At 52.6% G+C, this 23,081-nt stretch overlaps 1 protein-coding gene across 1 annotated transcript; it reads left to right on the top strand.

The window, feature by feature from the left end:
• The first annotated feature begins 7,326 nt into the window (after positions 1 to 7,326).
• On the top strand, positions 7,327 to 23,007 carry LOC119977777 (cyclic nucleotide-gated cation channel alpha-4-like). Its single transcript, XM_038818984.1, is given in 4 exon segments — positions 7,327 to 7,368; positions 8,452 to 8,611; positions 16,541 to 17,536; positions 22,476 to 23,007. Coding segments are annotated over 4 exon segments (1,599 nt in total). The 3' UTR covers positions 22,877 to 23,007.
• Positions 23,008 to 23,081: the final 74 nt, after the last annotated feature.

The following is a 23,081-nucleotide window of genomic DNA, read 5'->3' as shown; positions in this document are numbered from 1 at the left end:
AGAGGCATACAAAATGATCAGAGGGTTAGATAGGGTGGACAGCGAGAGCCTTCTCCCGCGGATGGAGGTGGCTAGCACGAGGGGACATAGCCTTAAATTGAGGGGTAATAGATATAGGACAGAGGTCAGAGGTAGGTTTTTTACGCAAAGAGTGGTGAGGCCGTGGAATGCCCTACCTGCAACAGTAGTGAACTCGTCAACATTGAGGGCATTTAAAAATTTATTGGATAAGCATATGGATGATAAGGGCATAGTGTAGGTTAGATGGCCTTTAGTTTTTTTCCATGTCGGTGCAACATCGAGGGCCGAAGGGCCTGTACTGCGCTGTATCGTTCTATGTTCTATGTTCTATGACCCTGACCCCAACTTAGTCACAGGGACCCTGACCCCAAACTTAATCACAGGGACCCTGACCCCAACCTAATCACAGGGACCCTGACCCCAACCTAATCACAAGGACCCTGACCCAAACCTAATCACAGGGACCCTGACCCCAAACTAATCACAGGGACCCTGACCCCAACCTAATCACAGGGACCCTGACCCCAACCTAATCACAGGGACCCTGACCCCAACCTAATCACAGGGACCCTGACCCCAACCTAATCACAGGGACCCTGACCCCAACCTAATCACAGGGTCCCTGACCCCAAACTCAATCACAGGGACCCTGACCCCAAACCTAATCACAGGGACCCTGACCCCAACCTAATCACAGGGACCCTGACCCCAACCTAATCACAGGGACCCTGACCCCAAACCTAATCACAGGGACCCTGACACCAACCTAATCACAGGGACCCTGACCCCAACCTAATCACAGGGACCCTGACCCAAACTGAATCACAGGGACCCTGACCCCAACCTAATCACAGGGTTCCTGACCCCAACCTAATCACAGGGACCCTGACCCAAACCTAATCACAGGGACCCTGACCCCAAACCTAATCACAGGGACCCTGACCCCAAACCTAATCACAGGGACCCTGACCCAAACTGAATCACAGGGACCCTGACCCCAAACCTAATCAAAGGACCCTGACCCCAAACCTAATCACAGGGACCCTGACCCCAACCTAATCACAGGGACCCTGACCCCAACTTAGTCACAGGGTCCCTGACCCCAACTTAGTCACAGGGAACCTGACCCCAACCTAATCACAGGGACCCTGACCCCAACCTAATCACAGGGACCCTGACCCCAAACCTAATCACAGGGACCCTGACCCCAACTTAGTCACAGGGACCCTGACACCAAACTTAATCACAGGGACCCTGACCCAAACCTAATCACAGGGACCCTGACCCCAACCTAATCACAGGGATTCTGACCCCAACCTAATCACAGGGACCCTGACCCCAACCTAATCACAGGGACCCTGACCCCAACCTAATCACAGGGTCCCTGACCCCAAACTCAATCACAGGGTCCCTGACCCCAAACCTAATCACAGGGACCCTGACCCCAACTTAGTCACAGGGACCCTGACCCCAAACTTAATCACAGGGACCCTGACCCAAACCTAATCACAGGGACCCTGACCCCAACCTAATCACAGGGACCCTGACCCCAAATCTAATCAAAGGACCCTGACCACAAACCTAATCACAGGGACCCTGACCCCAACCTAATCACAGGGTCCCTGACCCCAACCTAATCACAGGGACCCTGACCCCAAACTAATCAAAGGACCCTGACCCCAACCTAATCACAGGGACCCTGACCCCAACTTAGTCACAGGGTCCCTGACCCCAACTTAGTCACAGGGACCCTGACCCCAACCTAATCACAGGGACCCTGACCCCAACCTTATCACAGGGACCCTGACCCCAACCTAATCACAGGGACCCTGACCCAAACTGAATCACAGGGACCCTGACCCCAACCTAATCACAGGGTTCCTGACCCCAACCTAATCACAGGGACCCTGACCCAAACCTAATCACAGGGACCCTGACCCCAAACCTAATCACAGGGACCCTGACCCTAACCTAATCACAGGGACCCTGACCCCAAACCTAATCACAGGGACCCTGACCCCAAACCTAATCACAGGGACCCTGACCCCAAACCTAATCACAGGGACCCTGACCCCACAGGGACCCTGACCCCAACCTAATCACAGGGACCCTGACCCCAACCTAATCACAGGGACTCTGACCCCAACCTAATCACAGGGACCCTGACCCCAAACCTAATCACAGGGACCCTGACCCCAACCTAATCACAGGGACCCTGACCCCAAACCTAATCACAGGGACCCTGACCCCAACCTAATCACAGGGACCCTGACCCCAACCTAATCACAGGGACCCTGACCCAGACCTAATCACAGGGTCCCTGACCCCAAACCTAATCACAGGGACCCTGACCCAACCTAATCACAGGGTCCCTGACCCCACCCTAATCACAGGGACCCTGACCCCAAACCTAATCACAGGGACCCTGACCCCAAACTTAGTCACAGGGTCCCTGACCCCAACCTAATCACAGGGTCCCTGACCCCAACCTAATCACAGGGTCCCTGACCCCAAACTTAATCACAGGGTCCCTGACCCCAACCTAATCACAGGGACCCTGACCCAAACCTAATCACAGGGACCCTGACCCCAACCTAATCACAGGGACCATGACCCCAACCTAATCACAGGGACCCTGACACAAACTGAATCACAGGGACCCTGACCCCAACCTAATCACAGGGACCCTGACACAAACTGAATCACAGGGTCCCTGACCCCAACCAAATCACAGGGACCCTGACCCCAACCTAATCACAGGGACCCTGACCCCAAACCTAATCACAGGGACCCTGACCCCAACCTAATCACAGGGACCCTGACCCCAAACCTAATCACAGGGACCCTGACCCCAACCTAATCACAGGGTCCCTGACCCCAACCTAATCACAGGGACCCTGACCCCAAACCTAATCACAGGGACCCTGACCCCAACCTAATCACAGGGACCCTGACCCCAACCTAATCCCAGGGACCCTGACCCAAACTGAATCACAGGGACCCTCACCCCAACCCTAATCACAGGGACCCTGACCCAAACTGAATCACAGGGACCCTCACCCCAACCCTAATCACAGGGACCCTCACCCCAACCCTAATCACAGGGACCCTGACCCCAACCTAATCACAGGGACCCTGACCCCAACCTAATCACAGGGTCCCTGACCCCAACCTAATCACAGGGACCCTGACCCCAAACCTAATCACAGGGACCCTGACCCCAACCTAATCACAGGGTCCCTGACCCCAACCTAATCACAGGGACTCTGACCCCAACCTAATCACAGGGACCCTGACCCCAACCTAATCACAGGGACCCTGACCCAAACTGAATCACAGGGACCCTGACCCAAACCTAATCACAGGGACCCTGACCCCAACCTAATCACAGGGACCCTGACCCCAACCTAATCATAGGGACCCTGACACCAACCTAATCACAGGGACCCTGACCCCAAACCTAATCACAGGGACCCTGACCCCAAACCTAATCACAGGGACCCTGACCCCAAACCTAATCACAGGGACCCTGACCCCAAACCTAATCACAGGGACCCTGACCCCAAACCTAATCACAGGGACCCTGACCCCAAACCTAATCACAGGGACCCTGACCCCAACCTAATCACAGGGACCCTGACCCCAACCTAATCACAGGGACCCTGACCCCAAACTTAATCACAGGGACCCTGACCCAAACCTAATCACAGGGACCCTGACCCCAACTTAGTCACAGGGACCCTGACCCCAACCTAATCACAGGGACTCTGACCCAAACCTAATCACAGGGACCCTGACCCAAACCTAATCACAGGGACCCTGACCCCAACCTAATCACAGGGACCCTGACCCCAACCTAATCACAGGGACCCTGACCCCAAACTTAATCACAGGGACCCTGACCCAAACCTAATCACAGGGACCCTGACCCAAACTGAATCACAGGGACCCTGACCCCAAACCTAATCACAGGGACCCTGACCCCAACCTAATCACAGGGACCCTGACCCCAACCTAATCACAGGGACCCTGACCCCAACCTAATCACAGGGACCCTGACCCAAACTGAATCACAGGGACCCTGACCCCAACCTAATCACAGGGACCCTGACCCCAAACCTAATCACAGGGACCCTGACCCAAACCTAATCACAGGGTCCCTGACCCCAACCTAATCACAGGGACCCTGACCCCAACCTAATCACAGGGACCCTGACCCCAAACTTAATCACAGGGACGCTGACCCCAAACCTAATCACAGGGACCCTGACCCCAACCTAATCACAGGGTCCCTGACCCTAACCTAATCACAGGGTCCCTGACCCCCACCCTAATCACAGGGTCCCTGACCCCCACCCTAATCACAGGGACCCTGACCCAAGTTAAACCTGTACAGCCCTGATCTGGATTTGAAAATAAGAGGAGGAGGTCCGTGACCTCAGGTTAACCACAATCGGGTCCCTGACCCTAAACACTCTACTCACAGTCAAATTTAGATTTGAGCACCGTCACCTGTTTAGTTACTTCCGTCAGGGATGAGGGGTCGAACCACCAATACGAGAGAGAGAGAGAGACCGTCCGTCTCTTCCCTCCGGGTCGTGAGTCCCCCACGGAATTCACCCAGGGTATTGGTTTTTGCTTGCAGCGCCAAATGTTAAAGTCAATATTTTTCCCGCTTCTGTAGTAGAAAGATTCAACACACTCGTTAAGACAAAATAACAAGGCGTTATTTACGAATTCCAACTGCATGCAGAAATGGCTGAAACTTGAAGTCAGAGAGCAGTCAGCAAAACTGCTGATTCCTTCTCAAGTTTGCGCTTTCACAGAGAATCAGCTCAGTATTTATACATTATCAGAATCAGGATTACGTGACTACAGCTTGGTCAGGAATTCGATCAGAAGTACAAACATAAGCAATATCATAAAACAGGTGCCACCTTGCTGACCTTTCAGGACTCTGTCCTGTCACTCAGATCATTATTTTGTCCTTGGATGGAATGTTTAAGAGTCGGAGGAGACTTGATCTGACCCTATCTTGTTATATTTAGACTGCTTTGGGTTATGACGAGTTAGTCTTATCAGAATTTAAGGAGTCCAGGCATTTCGGAACAGCTTGACCTTCTCTGATCTTATTCAGGCTTTAGGCCATGCAAAGTCAGCTTTTCTTACATTGTCCCCAGTAGTTGACCAGTTTTCCCATCATGCCATTATTTACTTTGTACAACATCACAAGAAAGAGGGAAAGGGACAGAAAATGATAGAGAGTGACAGAATGCGAGGCAGAGAAAGGGATAGTCTTCTCCTTTGACGATCACATGCTACCGATTTTCACTGAAGGAACTTTGTCTCACTGGCCATGGGTCCTGTAGGTTCTTGCAAGGCCGATGAGCCCAATCCCAGAGCCACATCTTTGACCGCGCACTTGGCAGGTGTTTCCGGGAGGTGGGATTGGTCCAAATCGCTGATATTCCTTTCTCAGCCTCCTTTTCCTAGGCCTCCTCTTGCTGTCGGGCGTCTTCGAAGAATTGTGGCTCTTCAACCAGGAGGTGCCTCCAAGTAGATCTCTTGTGAGCACAGGTTTCCCAGCTGTTGCCGTCTATGTTCATTTCTTCAGCGTTTTCTTTGTCCTCCTCCTGTTCCGGATCCTTCCTTGAGCTGGTGAAGAAGACTTGCTTTGGCTGTTGGGAGTCTGACATCATCAGCGCATGGCTGGCCCAGCAGAGTTGGTTCCGGGTGATCGAGGCCACAATGCTGCTGCTCTTGGCTCCATCGAGGACATGTGATGTTAGTACGCCTGCTGATGTGGAGAATCTATCTCGGACAGTACTGATGGTACCTCTCAGGGCCTTGAGCTGGTCGCTGTACATCGTCCACATTTCTGAGCTGTGTAGAAGGGAGGATGACTGTCTTGTACACGAGGAGCTCGCTGTCAGCATGATTGTTGTGGTCGTCAAAGACTCTCATCCTGACACATCGGAAGGAGGTGCCTGCTGATTGGATACGATGTGGGATCTCCGCACCAATGTCAACCTCAGAGGAGATGTGGTTCCCCAGGAATGGGGAACATTCACATCGGGAAGGGTTTCTCCATTGATTTTGATGGAGGGAGAGACCGGATCGTGCCCTGGGGTGGGCTGATGAAGGATTGAGTTTTTTTTGAGGTGGAGGCTGAGACCGATATTTCGGTTTGCTTCCGCGAAGGTGTCAGGCCTGGCTTGGAGTTTCTCTGCTGAGAGAGTGGAGGTGGCGATGTCATCCTCATACTCAAGTTCCACGAGTGATGTCAGTGTTCTTTTATTCTTGTATTTCAACCGGTTGAGCTTGATAAGTTTCCCATCCATCCTGTAGACGGTGTCCACTCCACTGGGAGGTTTGTTCTTGACAAGGTGAAGGATGCTGACGATGAAGATGGAGTAAAGGGTGGGGGTAAAGACACATCCCTGTTTGACTCCAGTCTTGACTCTGAAGGTTTCCATTAGTGAGGACTGTCGGTGACGCCTTGTTGTGGAGGAGTCAGAGGATGTTGCTGAATTTCCCTGGACAGCCGGCCTTTGACAGGGTTTTCCACAGCACATCCCCATTGACGGAGTCATAAGCCTTGGTCAGATCGATGAAGGTCATGTGGAGTGGACAGCACGGTAGCATAGTGGTTAGCACTGTTGCTTCACAGCTCCAGGAACCCAGGTTCGATTCCCGGCTTGGGTCACTGTCTGTGTGGAGTCTGCACGTTCTCCCCGTGTCTGCGTGGGTTTCCTCCGGGTGCTCCGGTTTCCTCCCACAGGTCCTGAAAGACGTGCTGTTAGGCGAATTGGACATTCTGAATCCTCCCTCTGTGTATCCGAACAGGCACCGGAATGTGGCGACTAGGGGCTTTTCACTGTAACTTCATTGCAGTGTTAATGTAAGCCTGCTTGTGACAATAAGGATGATTATTATTTTTTTTTTCTTAAAATTTAGATTACCCAATTATTTTTTCCAATTAAGGGGCAATTTAGCGTGGCCAATCCACCTACCCTGCACATCTTTTGGGTTGTGGGGGCGAAACCCACGCAGGCACGGGGAGAATGTGCAAACTCCACACGGACAGTGACCCAGGGCCGGGATTCGAACCCGGGTCCTCAGCGCTGTAGGCAGCAATGCTAACCACTGTGCTGCCTTTATTATTATTATTTGATGTTGCTCCTGAATTTCTCTTGAAGTTGCCGAGCCGTGACAATCATGTCCATTGCGCCACGATTTGGGCGGATGCCACACTGGCTTTGCAGTAGGATTTCTTCAGAGACTGGGAGAAGGCGGCTAGCGAGGATGCGGACAATGATCTGCAGGATTCCCTCTCCGGAAGAAAGTGTAATCACCACCATCTTCCCTCAGCTTCCCTTCAGCCGCTAAGTCCTGAAGAAAACAGCTCTCCTTCCGAGAGCGAGGTGACTGAATCAAACTCCAGGTCCTACGTGCCGGTCTGAAGCTTCTCCCCGATCTCATGGTTCAATCCCCATCACCTCTCGACATTCTCTTCAGGGTCTGCCAGCGACAGACACACGGTCCTTGACAGAGGGTAGGTACAGTTCCAGTGGCAAGGGAACCTTGAGATCTCCCGACTGCTGAAGCTTCATCTCTCATCGCAGATACCACACGAGCGCCCTCCACCTGACCCGCTGCTGAGGAACTGTTTTGTCTGGTTCCTCCCCTCTGACCTTACCGTCATGTGTGACCCTGATAGGAGATTAAGACTCCCTACGGCATTGCTCTGGGGATCAACTGAACATTCAAGTCTCTGCAACGAGGCAAGGTGGCGATAATCGGAGAGGGAAAGGGATAGTAAAAGAGAGAGAGAAAGTGATAGAGAGTGACGGAGAGGAAGAGAGAGAGAGAATGGCTGGTTTAAAGTGGGTATGAGACAAAGATCCAACAAGCAGCAGTGATAAAGAATAAAAATATTGTTGAACAGTTAGAGAAAGGAGGGCGAGGTTACCTCTGGTATAGGCTCTGGGTGAATGGTGCCAGACCATTCCACCTGCCTGTGTGGTTTGCTCACTCCTGGCTCTGATTGGGTTGCTCACTCCTGGCTCTGATTGGTTTGCTCACTCCTGGTTCTGATTGGTTTGCTCACTCCTGGCTCTGATTGGTTTGCTCACTCCTGGCTCTGATTGGGTTGCTCACTCCTGGCTCTGATTGGTTTGCTCACTCCTGGCTCTGATTGGGTTGCTCACTCCTGGCTCTGATTGGTTTGCTCACTCCTGGCTCTGATTGGTTTGCTCACTCCTGGCTCTGATTGGTTTGCTCACTCCTGGCTCTGATTGGTTTGCTCACTCCTGGCTCTGATTGGTTAGCTCACTCCTGGCTCTGATTGGTTTGCTCACTCCTGGCTCTGATTGGTTTGCTCACTCCTGGCTCTGATTGGTTTGCTCACTCCTGGCTCTGATTGGTTAGCTCACTCCTGGCTCTGATTGGTTAGCTCACTCCTGGCTCTGATTGGTTTTCAGGTGCAGTTTCTATGATCTACAGCACAATTACCTGTCTGTGTGGTTTACTCTGGATTACCTGTCCGATCTCATCTACCTGCTCAATATGCTGGTCAGGTTTAACACAGGTGAGTCCGTGCACAGCTTTCCATCTTATTTTTTTTGGATAGGATAAGATAAAAACAGTTAACACCAATGGGTCAAAAACTGACCATTTCAACTCACCCTCCTGAAGTGTGGCTCTCTCTCTCTCAACAATGACTTCCATCGTGTATCACCTGAACACAGTAACTCACAGGTATCAGATAACAATTGACATCGGGCCACATAGAGAGATAGTAGAGACAGGGTTTAAAGAGGAAGGGATCTGCAGTCATCACGAGGTTTGAGAGGAATTTCAGAATTTAGCGTCTAAGCGGCTGAAATAATGCCTGCTAATTGTTACAATCCCAGTTGATGTCACAATCGGACGGGATGATCCCAGATTGGAATCCTGGCTCAAAAGAGCTTTACTTTTGTTCAGTAAACATGGATAAACAGAGTTCCAGGACTGCCAATTAGCTTTTAACAACAATAAATACATTAATTGAGCATGAGGCGTTTGACTATAATACAGTACTCATTCGCTCCCACTTATCCTCACAAATGTACACAGATTTTAAGGATAACACAGGTTAGAAAATATATCTGAAGCTATAATGGTTTCAGTAAGCACCCAGTCCCTGTAAACCAACAGGCTAACTGTGGTCAGACACCCCCACTCTTAAACCAAGAGGTGGATGTCACACAATCCGACTTCAATGGATTTCTCCTCAGTTTCCCTCAGACGATTGAAACACAAGGAGCGCGATTCTCCCACACAGGGAGAAATCGTAAGGCTGGCGTCAAATCCGGGCGGGTTTGACGCCAGCCCCCCCCCCTCCCCGACCGGGAACCGATTCTGGTCCCCGGTCGGGGCTAGCAGCCCGCCGCCGTAAACTCCGGCATCGCGGGCTTAACGAATTTCGTTAAGCCCGCTTGCCAGAGTTAGCGCCGGCTGACGCGTCACATGACGTCAGCCGCACATGCGCGGATTGGAAGACTCCAACCCGCGCATGCGTGGATGACGTCATCGCGCATTTGCGCGACACCCGCGCATGCGCGGGCCGGGTTGCCCCTCAGCCGCCCCGCGAATGGATACTGCGGGGCGGCGGAAGGACAAAGAGTGCGCGGGTATCGGACCCGCTGCCTGCGATCGGTGGGCACCGATCGCGGGCCCATGGCACCCATGGTACTGCCGTGCCAATCGGTGCCATGGTTTTAAAAATCGCCACTTTATGGCCGTTTTTACGAACGGCCAGACCAGGTGTGTTTGCTGTTCGTAAAAACAGCCATAAAGGGCTTGGAACTCGGCCCATCGGCCAGCTGAGAATCGCTGCTGGCCGTAAAAAAAACAGCGGCAGCGATTCGTATCGGGAGTCGGGCGTGGGGGGGGGGGGGGAGAATAGCGGGAGGGCGTCGGACTAGCGTGGCCGTAAAATTTTATGACCCCCGCTATTCTCCGCACCGTCGTGAGTGTGGAGAATTGCGCCCAATATTTTCTCTCAGCTGTTCCAGCAAGGATCCGCCTCCAGAATTTCCAATTCTCCTTTCAGAATTACTTTGTCTTGGATTGTTTTGTGAGGGCCACGAAGAATCCAGCACGAGTTGAAGGATAGAAAGAAATAACATTTATTTACAATACTATATATATATATATATATATATATACACAACAGCAGCAGCAGCAATTCCCTTGCTGCTCACTCCTCTCTAGCTGGTTCCAAACTGGCCAGCTTTATTTATGCAGGGAACCTACTAATGATTTCTCCGCCCCCCTCATTGGGGAAGCTCATACTCCCAAAGGATTGTGGGATTGTCATTAGTCCCCAGCTAATGGTAAGCAGGCAGGTTATAATAGATTGTCACGTGCATTCACACTTTTACACATCTCTCATGTACTCAGTCCCAAACTGAATACTATTGCTCCATTGCTTTAATGAATAATACTCTGCTCAAGTTCCAGTTTTTGCTTTCATTCTAACTTCAATCTTCCTGGAAACCTCTCTTTATTCCCTGGCTCCCAGAACAACCTGGTCTTTAGTTTCTGGGGCGTGCGTTCTTGCCCATTTCTCCATTGTTCTCCTTCTGACAGAGCTGAGAGAGGTGAAAAAAAAATGAAAACCACTTATTGTCACAAGTAGGCTTCAAATGAAGTTACTGGGATAAGCCCCTCGTCGCCACATTCCGGCACCTGTTTGGGGAGGCTGCTACGGGAATTGAACCCACGCTGTTGGCCTGCCTTGGTCTGCTTTAAAAGCCAGCGATTTAGTCCAGTGTGTTAAACTAGCCCCTTGAGAGTTGTTCACTCTCGAACTGATAAGCCCCTTCTGCCTGGGCCCTGTTAAACAAAAAGCCACTAATCCTACAGATGACCCTGGTTGCTAAGCAACAGTTTATTCTTTCTGGAAGCTCTTGTTTACTTTTCACATTGTAAACTCTCTAAACATAATAGGGTTACCATTTAAATTTATACCAAACATTCCCCCATACATGCAAATACCTTTGTTCAACATGAATCTAACTAAAGATTTCCCCTTTCCCACAAATGAACACTAAATTAAACTCACTTAAATCTATATGACACATTGGCACAATGGTTAGCACTGCTGCCTCGTGGCCCTAGCTCAATTCCAGTCTCGGGTCACTGTCTGTGTGGAGTCTGCACGTTTGGTTTCAGTTTGAGAAAGAGCTTGGGTGTGTCTGTGTTTTTCAGTGAGCTGAATCTGAAGTTAAAAGTGTTGCTGTTGATCTCTGCCATTAAAAGACTATCTCTGGATCATTTGGTGAATTCAGAAGAATTATAAATGTTTTCAGTCTTGAACGTAAACCCTAATGTGCTCCTGTTTGAAAGTTAGGGTTAGGGTTAGAGCAGCACCTTAGGACAGCACGGTAGCACAGTGGTTATCACTGTTTCTTCACAGCTCCAGGGTCCCAGGTTCGATTCCCGGCTTGGGTCACTGTCTGTGTGGAGTCTGCACGATCTCCTCGTCTGTGCGTGGGTTTCCTCCGGGTGCTCCAGTTTCCTCCCACAGTCCAAGGATGTGCGGGTTAGGAGGAATTTTACGTGCTAAATTGCCCCTTAGTGTCACCACGATTAGGTGAGGTTACTGGGTATGGGGCTAGCATGGGGCAGTGGGCCGAGGCAGGGTAGTCTTTCCGAGGGCCGGTGCAAAGTCAATGGGCCGAATGGCCGCCTTCTGCACTGTAGGAATTCTGATTTCTGAAGCTTATTTCTAACATCCAAGAAGCCAAACAAAGATCACTTCAAACGACCTCTGCTTCCTGACACAATGATGGAGCGATTAAAGCTGCTGAAGATCAAGAGACCAGAGTTAGAAGCGTACAGAGGCCTCGGAGGCCTATGCAGCAGGAGGGAATTCCAGAGATAGGGAGGGAGTGAGGCTGAGGGAGATTGCAGAGATAGGGAGGGAGTGAGGCTGAGGGAGATTACAGAGATAGAGAGGGAGTGAGGCTGAGGGAGATTACAGAGATAGGGAGGGAGTGAGGCTGAGGGATATTACAGAGATAGGGAGGGAGTGAGGCTGAGGGAGATTCCAGAGATAGGGAGGGAGTGAGGCTGAGGGAGATTACAGAGATAGGGAGGGAGTGAGGCTGAGGGAGATTCCAGAGATAGGGAGGGAGTGAGGCTGAGGGAGATTACAGAGATAGGGAGGGAGTGAGGCTGAGGGATTACAGAGATAGGGAGGGGGTGAGGCTGAGGGAGATTACAGAGATAGGGAGGGAGTGAGGCTGAGGGAGATTACAGAGATAGGGAGGGGGTGAGGCTGGAGGAGATTACAGAGATAGGGAGGGAGTGATGCTGAGGGAGATTACAGAGATAGGGAGGGAGTGAGGCTGAGGGAGATTACAGAGATAGGGAGGGAGTGAGGCTGATGGATTACAGAGAAAGGGAGGGAGTGATGCTGAGGGAGATTACAGAGATAGGGAGGGAGTGATGCTGAGGGAGATTACAGAGATAGGGAGGGAGTGAGGCTGGAGGAGATTACAGAGATAGGGAGGGGGTGAGGCTGGAGGAGATTACAGAGATAGGGAGGGAGTGAGGTTGAGGGAGATTACAGAGATAGGGAGGGAGTGAGGCTGATGGAGATTACAGAGATAGGGAGGGTTGAGGCTGATGGAGATTACAGAGATAGGGAGGGAGTGAGGCTGATGGAGATTACAGAGATAGGGAGGGAGTGAGGTTGAGGGAGATTACAGAGATAGGGAGGGAGTGAGGTTGAGGGAGATTACAGAGATAGGGAGGGAGTGAGGTTGAGGGAGATTACAGAGATAGGGAGGGGGTGAGGCTGGAGGAGATTACAGAGATAGGGAGGGAGTGAGGCTGATGGAGATTACAGAGATAGGGAGGGTTGAGGCTGATGGAGATTACAGAGATAGGGAGGGAGTGAGGCTGAGGGAGATTACAGAGATAGGGAGGGAGTGAGGCTGAGGGAGATTACAGAGATAGGGAGGGAGTGAGGCTGAGGGATTACAGAGATAGGGAGGGGATGAGGCTGATGGAGATTACAGAGATAGGGAGGGAGTGAGGCTGAGGGAGATTACAGAGATAGGGAGGGAGTGAGGCTGAGGGAGATTACAGAGATAGGGAGGGGGTGAGGTTTATGGAGATTACAGAGATAGGGAGGGAGTGAGGCTGAGGGATTACAGAGATAGGGAGGGAGTGAGGCTGGGGGAGATTACAGAGATAGGGAGGGAGTGAGGCTGAGGGATTACAGAGATAGGGAGGGGGTGAGGCTGATGGAGATTACAGAGATAGGGAGGGAGTGAGGCTGAGGGAGATTACAGAGTTAGGGAGGGGGTGAGGCTGAGGGAGATTACAGAGATAGGGAGGGAGTGAGGCTGAGGGAGATTACAGAGATAGGGAGGGAGTGAGGCTGGGAGAGATTACAGAGATAGGGAGGGGGTGAGGCTGAGGGAGATTACAGAGATAGGGAGGGAGTGAGGCTGAGGGAGATTACAGAGATAGGGAGGGAGTGAGGCTGAGGGAGATTACAGAGATATGGAGGGGGTGAGGCTGGAGGAGATTACAGAGATAGGGAGGGAGTGAGGCTGAGGGAGATTACAGAGATAGGGAGGGAGTGAGGCTGAGGGATTACAGAGATAGGGAGGGAGTGAGGCTGAGGGAGATTACAGAGATAGGGAGGGAGTGAGGCTGAGGGAGATTACAGAGATAGGGAGGGAGTGAGGCTGGGGGAGATTACAGAGATAGGGAGGGAGTGAGGCTGAGGGATATTATAGAGATAGGGAGGGAGTGAGGCTGAGGGATTACAGAGGTAGGAAGGGAGTGAGGCTGAGGGAGATTACAGAGATAGGGAGGGAGTGAGGCTGGGGGAGATTACAGAGATAGGGAGGGAGTGAGGCTGAGGGTTATTACAGAGATAGGGAGGGAGTGAGGCTGATGGAGATTACAGAGATAGGGAGGGGGTGAGGCTGAGGGAGATTACAGAGATAGGGAGGGAGTGATGCTGAGGGAGATTACAGAGATAGGGAGGGAGTGAGGCTGAGGGAGATTACAGAGATAGGGAGGGGGTGAGGCTGAGGGAGATTACAGAGATAGGGAGGGAGTGAGGCTGAGGGAGATTACAGAGATAGGGAGGGAGTGAGGCTGAGGGAAATTACAGGGATAGGGAGGGAGTGAGGCTGATGGATTACAGAGATAGGGAGGGGTGAGACAGGAGGAGATTACAGAGATAGGGAGGGGGTGAGGCTGGAGGAGATTACAGAGATAGGGAGGGGGTGAGGCTGGAGGAGATTACAGAGATAGGGAGGGAGTGAGGCTGGAGGAGATTACAGAGATAGGGAGGGAGTGAGGCTGAGGGAGATTACAGAGATAGGGAGGGGGTGAGGCTGAGGGAGATTACAGAGATAGGGAGGGAGTGAGGCTGAGGGAGATCACAGAGATAGGGAGGGGGTGAGGCTGAGGGAGATTACAGAAATAGGGAGGGAGTGAGGCTGAGGGATTACAGAGATAGGGAGGGGGTGAGGCTGAGGAAGATTACAGAGATAGGGAGGGGGTGAGGCTGAGGGATTACAGAGATAGGGAGGGGGTGAGGCTGGGGGAGGTTACAGAGATAGGGAGGGAGTGAGGCTGGGGGAGGTTACAGAGATAGGGAGGGGGTGAGGCTGGGGGAGGTTACAGAGATAGGGAGGGAGTGAGGCTGAGGGAGATTACAGAGATAGGGAGGGAGTGAGGCTGATGGAGATTACAGAGATAGGGAGGGAGTGAGGCTGAGGGATTACAGAGATAGGGAGGGGGTGAGGCTGAGGGATTACAGAGATAGGGAGGGGGTGAGGCTGAGGGAGATTACAGAGATAGGGAGGGGGTGAGGCTGAGGGAGATTACAGAGATAGGGAGGGGGTGAGGCTGGAGGAGATTACAGAGATAGGGAGGGGGTGAGGTTGGAGGAGATTACAGAGATAGGGAGGGAGTGAGGCTGAGGGAGATTACAGAGATAGGGAGGGAGTGAGGCTGAGGGAGATTACAGAGATAGGGAGGGGGTGAGGCTGGGGAGATTACAAAGATAGGGAGGGAGTGAGGCTGAGGGAGATTACAGAGATAGGGCGGGAGTGAGGCTGAGGGAGATTACAGAGATAGGGAGGGGTTGAGGCTGAGGGGGATTACAGAGATAGGGAGGGGGTGAGGCTGAGGGAGATTACAGAGATAGGGAGGTGGTGAGGCTGAGGGAGATTACAGAGATAGGGAGGGAGTGAGGCTGAGGGAGATTACAGAGATAGGGAGGGGGTGAGGCTGGAGGAGATTACAGAGATAGGGAGGTGGTGAGGCTGATGGAGATTACAGAGATAGGGAGGGAGTGAGGCTGAGGGAGATTACAGAGATAGGGAGGGAGTGAGGCTGGGGGAGATTACAGAGATAGGGAGGGGGTGAGGCTGGGGGAGATTACAGAGATAGGGAGGGAGTGAGGCTGATGGAGATTACAGAGATAGGGAGGGAGTGAGGCTGGGGGAGATTACAGAGATAGGGAGGGAGTGAGGCTGATGGAGATTACAGAGATAGGGAGGGAGTGAGGCTGAGGGAGATTACAGAGATAGGGAGGGGCTGAGTCTGAGGGATTACAGAGATAGGGAGGGAGTGAGGCTGAGGGAGATTACAGAGATAGGGAGGGGGTGAGGCTGAGGGAGATTACAGAGATAGGGAGGGGGTGAGGCTGAGGGAGATTACAGAGATAGGGAGGGGGTGAGGCTGATTGAGATTACAGAGATAGCGAGGGAGTGAGGCCGGAGGGATTTGAAAACAAGGAAGGGAATTTTTTCATGATGATTTTGGCTGACCTGGTCAGTGAAGAGAGGGGAAGGGGACTTGGCGTGTGTTTGGATTGAGGGCAGCAGAGTTTTGGATGGACTGAAGTTTACAAAGAGCGGACAATGTGATGGATTGAAACCGAGAAGAATGCTTTAAAGGTTTATGTGTATGTTTGTATTTGGGGGGAGGCGGAATGTGGAGTCCAGAGCACACGTAGCAGCAGGGTAGCACAGTGGTTAGCACAATTGCTTCACAGCTCCAGGGTCCCAGGTCCGATTCCCGGCTTGGGTCACTGTCTGTGTGGAGTCTGCACGTTCTCCCCGTGTGAGGGTGGGTTTCCTCCGGGTGCTCCGGTTTCCTCCCACAGTCCAAAGATGTGCAGGTTAGGTGGATTGGCCATGATAAATTGCCCTTAGTGTCCAAAATTGCCCTTAGTGTTGGGTGGGGTTACTGGCTAATGGGGATAAGGTGGAGGTGTGGGCTTGGGTAGGGTACACTTTCCAAGAGCCAGTGCAGACTCAATGGGCCGAATAGCCTCCTTCTGCACCGTAAATTCTATGATTCTATGAATTTCTATGAATGACAGATCAGTCTCGAGGGGCCGAATGGACTGCTCCTGCTTTCTAATTTGCACGTTGAGATGTTTGTTAACTTTCCTCGATGTTGGAGTGAGTGTGGAATTTCTTCCCTGCAGGATATCTGGAACAGGGCTTGCTGGTTACAGAGCGTTGGAAAATTGCTGGAACATACGCTCGGAGTCATGGTTTTAAGCTGGATCTGCTCTCGCTCGTTCCCACTGACATCCTCTACCTCCACTTCAGCATCCACAGCCCAGCACTCAGACTCAACAGACTGCTCCAGGTGCAAAGTCTCTCGGAGTTCCTCCAACGCCTGGAGACACGGGCTTCTTATCCCAACATCTTCCGGGTCACCCGTATCCTGATATTCATGGTGGCCAGTATTCATTGGAATGCATGTGCCTACTTCACCCTGTCCAGGCACATTGGGTTTGGTCGAGACCCTTGGGTCTACCCCAATATCTCGGACACCAACAATGCCCGCTTGAGCCGCCAGTATCTCTACAGTTTCTACTTTTCTACCTTGATCCTCAGCACCATTGGCAACACTCCAGTCCCTGTCCGAGAGGAAGAATATTTGTTTGTGATGGCCGATTTTCTCATCGCTGTGTTGGTGTTTGCGAGTATCGTGGGGAGCATGGAATCCATTGTATCCAATTTGGACCAATCGGTCCGCAGCGTCTTCCCTGACCACCAGCTGATTGGCGATTACCTCAGGTCCCAGCGGGTGGACCGTAAGCTGCAGGAACGGGTCACCAGGTGGACTCAGCATCTGCGACTCTACAAGAAGTTGACCAATGAGAGGGAGGTTCTGCAGATGCTCCCAGACAGGTTGCGGGCTGAGGTGGCCGTCAGTGTCCACCTGCAGACCCTGAGGAAGGTTCAGCTCTTCCAAAACTGTGAGCTGGGCATGTTGCAGCAGCTGGTCTTAAAATTGCAGCCGCAAGTCTTCAGCCCTGGAGACTATGTGTGTCGTAAGGGTGACGTAGGCAGGGAGATGTATATTATACAGGACGGTCGTCTCGCAGTGGTCGCTGATGATGGGCTGACGCAATTTGCCATCCTTGAGGTTGGGAACTATTTTGGAGAAATCAGCATTCTCAACATTGCAGGTAACAGTCTGCAAGTCCATAAGATATAGGAGCAGGATTGAGCCATTCGGCCCATCGAGTCACATTGTTCAATGCGGACCCTATCTCGCACCTTCCCAAGTCACAACACTTGTGGTCAAGCCCCAAACCAGATACTGAGGACTCGATTGTTACCATGCCCTGGGCTAGTGCACGGTCAATTCCAGCCTCACACACCCCGCAGACACAACACAAGTGAATTAACCAATAATTTGTATATAATTTGCAAATTCTTTGGCCCCTTGACTGCTCGATAAATTATAGCGACCAGGTTTGTTTATTAAAGACAATAACTGTTTATTTACAGCAGGAACAATATTGAAATAGGCACAAATTATAACAGGATAATGGCCAGCTAATCTACAGCTGCCCATTTTACTGCCTCACTCTCTACCCAAACGTACACAAGAGAGACACACACAGAGGGAGGGGAAGGGGTAAAAGATAAAAGGAATTAAAATGAAATGAAATATGAGTGTCTTTGCTTTCAGTGTTGAGGATGTTGCAACAGGCAGTACTCCCAGGAGGCTTCGGGATCAAAGTTGCAAATGTATAGTGAGAGGTGATCGTCTGGCAGTTGTATTCAGCCAGTACTCCCAGACAATAGATTTTCCTCTGGAGAGACACTTTAACTTTTACTAACCTGGGCCTTCCCTCCAAGGAACAGCAACAGGCCTGTTCTTACTTGTTTCCAACTCCACCAGAATGACCAACAGCCTTATTGAGATAAGAACAGAGTTCCCCACATGTGAATTCAGCTGGTGAATTTCCCTGCAGTTCAGTCTGGCGATGGAGAGAGAAAGGTCTTTACTTTGGATCTTCAGAAATAACACATTAAATGAGAGAGCGATCAGGGCTGTGACCCTCCAGCTTCTGACCCAAACAAAAGTAAAAGACAAAGCTCAGTCACATCGAGGAAGAAACCTCCTTCCGCACTGCAAATTCGACAATTCTATGATTCTATGAATAAAGATTATTATAATTTTAATAATCAGAATGGTCCATTGGCCGACAGCCAAGTCCATCAACACGTGTCCTAAATATTCCAGGAATCTGCTGATCTGAAATATAAATAGCACTTTGCAACCTGCCTTGCCTGAGGTTCATAGGTCAATCCTCAGTTTACCAGCCATTCAAATTAATTGGGAAGTCCACTTGAAAGGAATAGGTACATTAATTGTCCATATGCAAAAATTGAGTTAGCCAAAATAATAAAGGAAATTAAAAGGAGGAAAAGGGAACAGGTCGAGATTGAACACGAGGATCCTTAAACGCTGCAGCCACCAATTTACCCGGCTGGGCGCAATGGGAGAACCAAGTGAGAGCCCCTAATCGGGATTCACGCTGGGCCGGTCACGATTCACCCAACACTCTCCACAGGCATGGTCCAGAACAATGGATTAAAATGAATGACACCCGATGACCGGGAGTCAGGGCCGCGTTGATGGCATCTCAGAGGGTCTTGCAGACCATTAGACACCCCCGGTGATTGGGGACACAATCAATCCCAGTGGACTACTGAGGGAGTGCTGCACTGTCAGAGGGTCAGTACTGAGGGAGTGCCGCACGGTCAGAGGGTCAGTACTGAGGGAGTGCCGCACTGTCAGAGGGTCAGTACTGAGGGAGTGCCGCACTGTCAGAGGGTCAGTACTGAGGGAGTGCCGCACTGTCAGAGGGTCAGTACTGAGGGAGTGCTGCACTGTCAGAGGGTCAGTACTGAGGGAGCGCTGCACTGTCAGAGGGTCAGTACTGAGGGAGTGCTGCACTGTCAGAGGGTCAGTACTGAGGGAGTGCTGCACTGTCAGAGGGTCAGTACTGAGGGAGTGCTGCACTGTCAGAGGGTCAGTACTGAGGGAGCGCTGCACTGTCAGAGGGTCAGTACTGAGGGAGTGCTGCACTGTCAGAGGGTCAGTACTGAGGGAGTGCTGCACTGTCAGAGGGTCAGTACTGAGGGAGTGCTGCACTGTCAGAGGGTCAGTACTGAGGGAGTGCCGCGCTGTCAGAGGGTCAGTACTGAGGGAGTGCTGCACTGTCAGAGGGTCAGTACTGAGGGAGTGCTGCACTGTCAGAGGGTCAGTACTGAGGGAGTGCTGCACTGTCAGAGCGTCAGTACTGAGGGAGTGCTGCACTGTCAGAGGGTCAGTACTGAGGTAGTGGTGCACTGTCACAGGGTCAGTACTGAGGGAGTGCTGCACTGTCAGAGGGTCAGTACTGAGGGAGTACTGCACTGTCAGAGGGTCAGTACTGAGGGAGTGCCGCACTGTCAGAGGGTCAGTACAGAGGGAATGCCGCACTGTCAGAGGGTCAGTACTGAGGGAGTGCCGCACTGTCAGAGGGTCATTACTGAGGGAGTGCCGCACTGTCAGAGGGTCATTACTGAGGGAGTGCTGTACTGTCAGAGGGTCAGTACTGAGGGAGTGCTGCCCTGTCAGAGGGTCAGTACTGAGGGAGTCCCGCAGTGGCAAGGGTCAGTACTGAGGGAGTGCTGCACTGTAAGAGGGTCAGTGCTGAGGGAGTGCCGCACTGTCAGAAGGTCAGTACTGAGGGAGTGCTGAACTGTCAGAGGGTCAGTACTGAGGGAGTGCCGCACTGTTAGTGGGTCAGTACTGAGGGAGTGCCGCACTGTCAGATGGTCAGTACTGAGGGAGTGCTGCACTGTCAGAGGGTCAGTACTGAGGGAGTGCTGCACTGTCAGAGGGTCAGTACTGAGGGAGTGCCGCACTGTCAGATGGTCAGTACTGAGGGAGTGCTGCACTGTCAGAGGGTCAGTACTGAGGGAGCGCCGCACTGTCAGAGGGTCAGTACTGAGGGAGTGCTGCACTGTCAGAGGGTCAGTACTGAGGGGGTGCTGCACTGTCAGAGGGTCAGTACTGAGGGAGTGCTGCACTGTCAGAGGGTCAGTACTGAGGCTGTGCTGCACTGTCAGAGGGTCAGTACTGAGGGAGAGCCACACTGTCAGAGGGTCAGTGCTGAGGGAGTGCCGCACTGTCAGAGGGTCAGTACCGAGGGAGTGCCGCACTGTCAGAGGGTCAGTGCTGAGGGAGTGCCGCACTGTCAGAGGGTCAGTACTGAGGGAGTGCTGCACTGTCAGAGGGTCAGTACTGAGGGAGTGCCGCACTGTCAGAGGGTCAGTATTGAGGGAGTGCTGCACTGTCAGAGGGTCAGTACTGAGGGAGTGCCGCACTGTCAGAGGGTCAGTACTGAGGGAGTGCTGCACTGTCAGAGGGTCAGTACTGAGGGAGTGCCGCACTGTCAGAGGGTCAGTACTGAGGGAGTGCCGCACTGTCAGAGGGTCAGTACTGAGGCTGTGCTGCACTGTCAGAGGGTCAGTACTGAGGGAGTGCTGCACTGTCAGAGGGTCAGTACTGAGGGGGAGCCGCACTGTCAGAGGGTCAGTGCTGAGGGAGTGCCACACTGTCAGAGGGTCAGTGCCGAGGGAGTGACGCACTGTCAGAGGGTCAGTGCTGAGGGAGTGCCGCACTGTCAGAGGGTCAGTACCGAAGGAGTGCTGCACTGTCAGAGGGTCAGTACTGAGGGAGTGCCGCACTGTCAGAGGGTCAGTACTGAGGGAGTGCTGCACTGTCAGAGGGTCAGTACTGAGGGAGTGCCGCACTGTCAGAGGGTCAGTACTGAGGGAGTGCCGCATTGTCAGAGGGTCAGTACTGAGGGAGTGCCGCACTGTCAGAGGGTCAGTACTGAGGGAGTGCTGCACTGTCAGAGGGTCAGTACTGAGGGAGTGTCGCACTGTGAGAGGGTCAGTACTGAGGGAGTGCTGCACTGTCAAAGGGTCAGTACTGAGGGAGTGCCGCACTGTCAGAGGGTCAGTACTGAGGGAGTGCCGCACTGTCAGAGGGTCAGTACTGAGGGAGTGCTGCACTGTCAGAGGGTCAGTACTGAGGGAGTGCCGCACTGTCAGAGGGTCAGTACTGAGGGAATGCCGCACTGTCAGAGGGTTAGTACTGAGGGAGCGCCGCACTGTCAGAGGGTCAGTACTGAGGGAGTGCTGCACTGTCAGAGGGTCAGTACTGAGGGAGTGCTGCACTGTCAGAGGGTCAGTACTGAGGGAGTGCCGCACTGTCAGAGGGTCAGTACTGAGGGAGTGCTGCACTGTCAGAGGGTCAGTACTGAGGGAGTGCCGCACTGTCAGAGGGTCAGTACTGAGGGAGTGCTGCACTGTCAGAGGGTCAGTACTGAGGGAGTGCCGCACTGTCAGAGGGTCAGTACTGAGGGAGTGCTGCACTGTCAGAGGGTCAGTACTGAGGGAGTGCCGCACTGTCAGAGGGTCAGTACTGAGGGATAGCCGCACTGTCAGAGGGTCAGTACTGAGGGAGTGCCGCACTGTCAGAGGGTCAGTACTGAGGGAGTGCTGCACTGTCAGAGGGTCAGTACTGAGGGAGTGCCGCACTGTCAGAGGGTCAGTACTGAGGGAGTGCTGCACTGTCAGAGGGTCAGTACTGAGGGAGTGCTGCACTGTCAGAGGGTCAGTACTGAGGGAGTGCTGCACTGTCAGAGGGTCAGTACTGAGGGAGTGCCGAACTGTCAGAGGGTCAGTACTGAGGGAGTGCTGCACTGTCAGAGGGTCAGTACTGAGACAGTGCTGCACTGTCAGAGGGTCAGTACTGAGGAAGTGCTGCACTGTCAGAGGGTCAGTACTGAGGGAGTGCTGCACTGTCAGAGGGTCAGTACTGAGGGAGTGCTGCACTGTCAGAGGGTCAGTACTGAGGGAGTGCCGCACTGTCAGAGGGTCAGTACTGAGGGAGTGCTGCACTGTCAGAGGGTCAGTACTGAGGGAGTGCTGCACTGTCAGAGGGTCAGTACTGAGTGGAAGTTTGTGCTGGGCAGTGAATTGATCAAAGCCTGTGTGTAATTCCTGACCCTGATCACACATTGTTTATTTATATTGTCTCCTTCGTCTCTGAAGGCAGTAAGTTTGGGAGCCGGCGCACTGCGAATATTCGGAGTATTGGATACTCAGATCTCTTCGCCTTGGGGAAGGATGATCTGTCCGAGGTGCTGCTGGAGTTCCCAGAGGCGAGGGATGAGCTGGCGGGGAGAGGCCGGGAGATGTTGCTGAAGATGGGGATGTTGGACGAGACCGTCACACACACTGAATTGGAAAAGGTGAACGTGCCAAGTCGTGTGGAATGTCTGGAGTCTGCCCTCGACTCGCTGCAGACCAGATTCGCTCGCCTGATTGCCGAGCTGCACTCCAATGTCAGAAAGATAGACCTTCGCCTTAACTACCTGGAAAATGAGTTGAGTGGGTGGGTGGACCCTGATGGGGACTCAGAGAGTGACGGGACGGAGAGGGTCCCAGGTTGACCCAGGCCTAGCTCGGGACCCTGGGCCTGGATCAGGACCCAGTCGCAGGCCCAGGCCCAGATAGAGTAGAGGCCCAGGCCCATGCCCAGGCCCAGGCCCAGGTAGAGTACAGGCCCAGGCCCAGGCCCAGGTCCAGGTAGAGTACAGGCCCAGGCCCAGGCCCAGGTCCAGGTAGAGTACAGGCCCAGGCCCAGGTCCAGGTCCA

Source organism: Scyliorhinus canicula, chromosome 14 (assembly GCF_902713615.1).
Source record: "Scyliorhinus canicula chromosome 14, sScyCan1.1, whole genome shotgun sequence".
NCBI classification, from domain to species: domain Eukaryota; kingdom Metazoa; phylum Chordata; class Chondrichthyes; order Carcharhiniformes; family Scyliorhinidae; genus Scyliorhinus; species Scyliorhinus canicula.
This window is presented reverse-complemented; position numbering and strand designations above follow the sequence as displayed.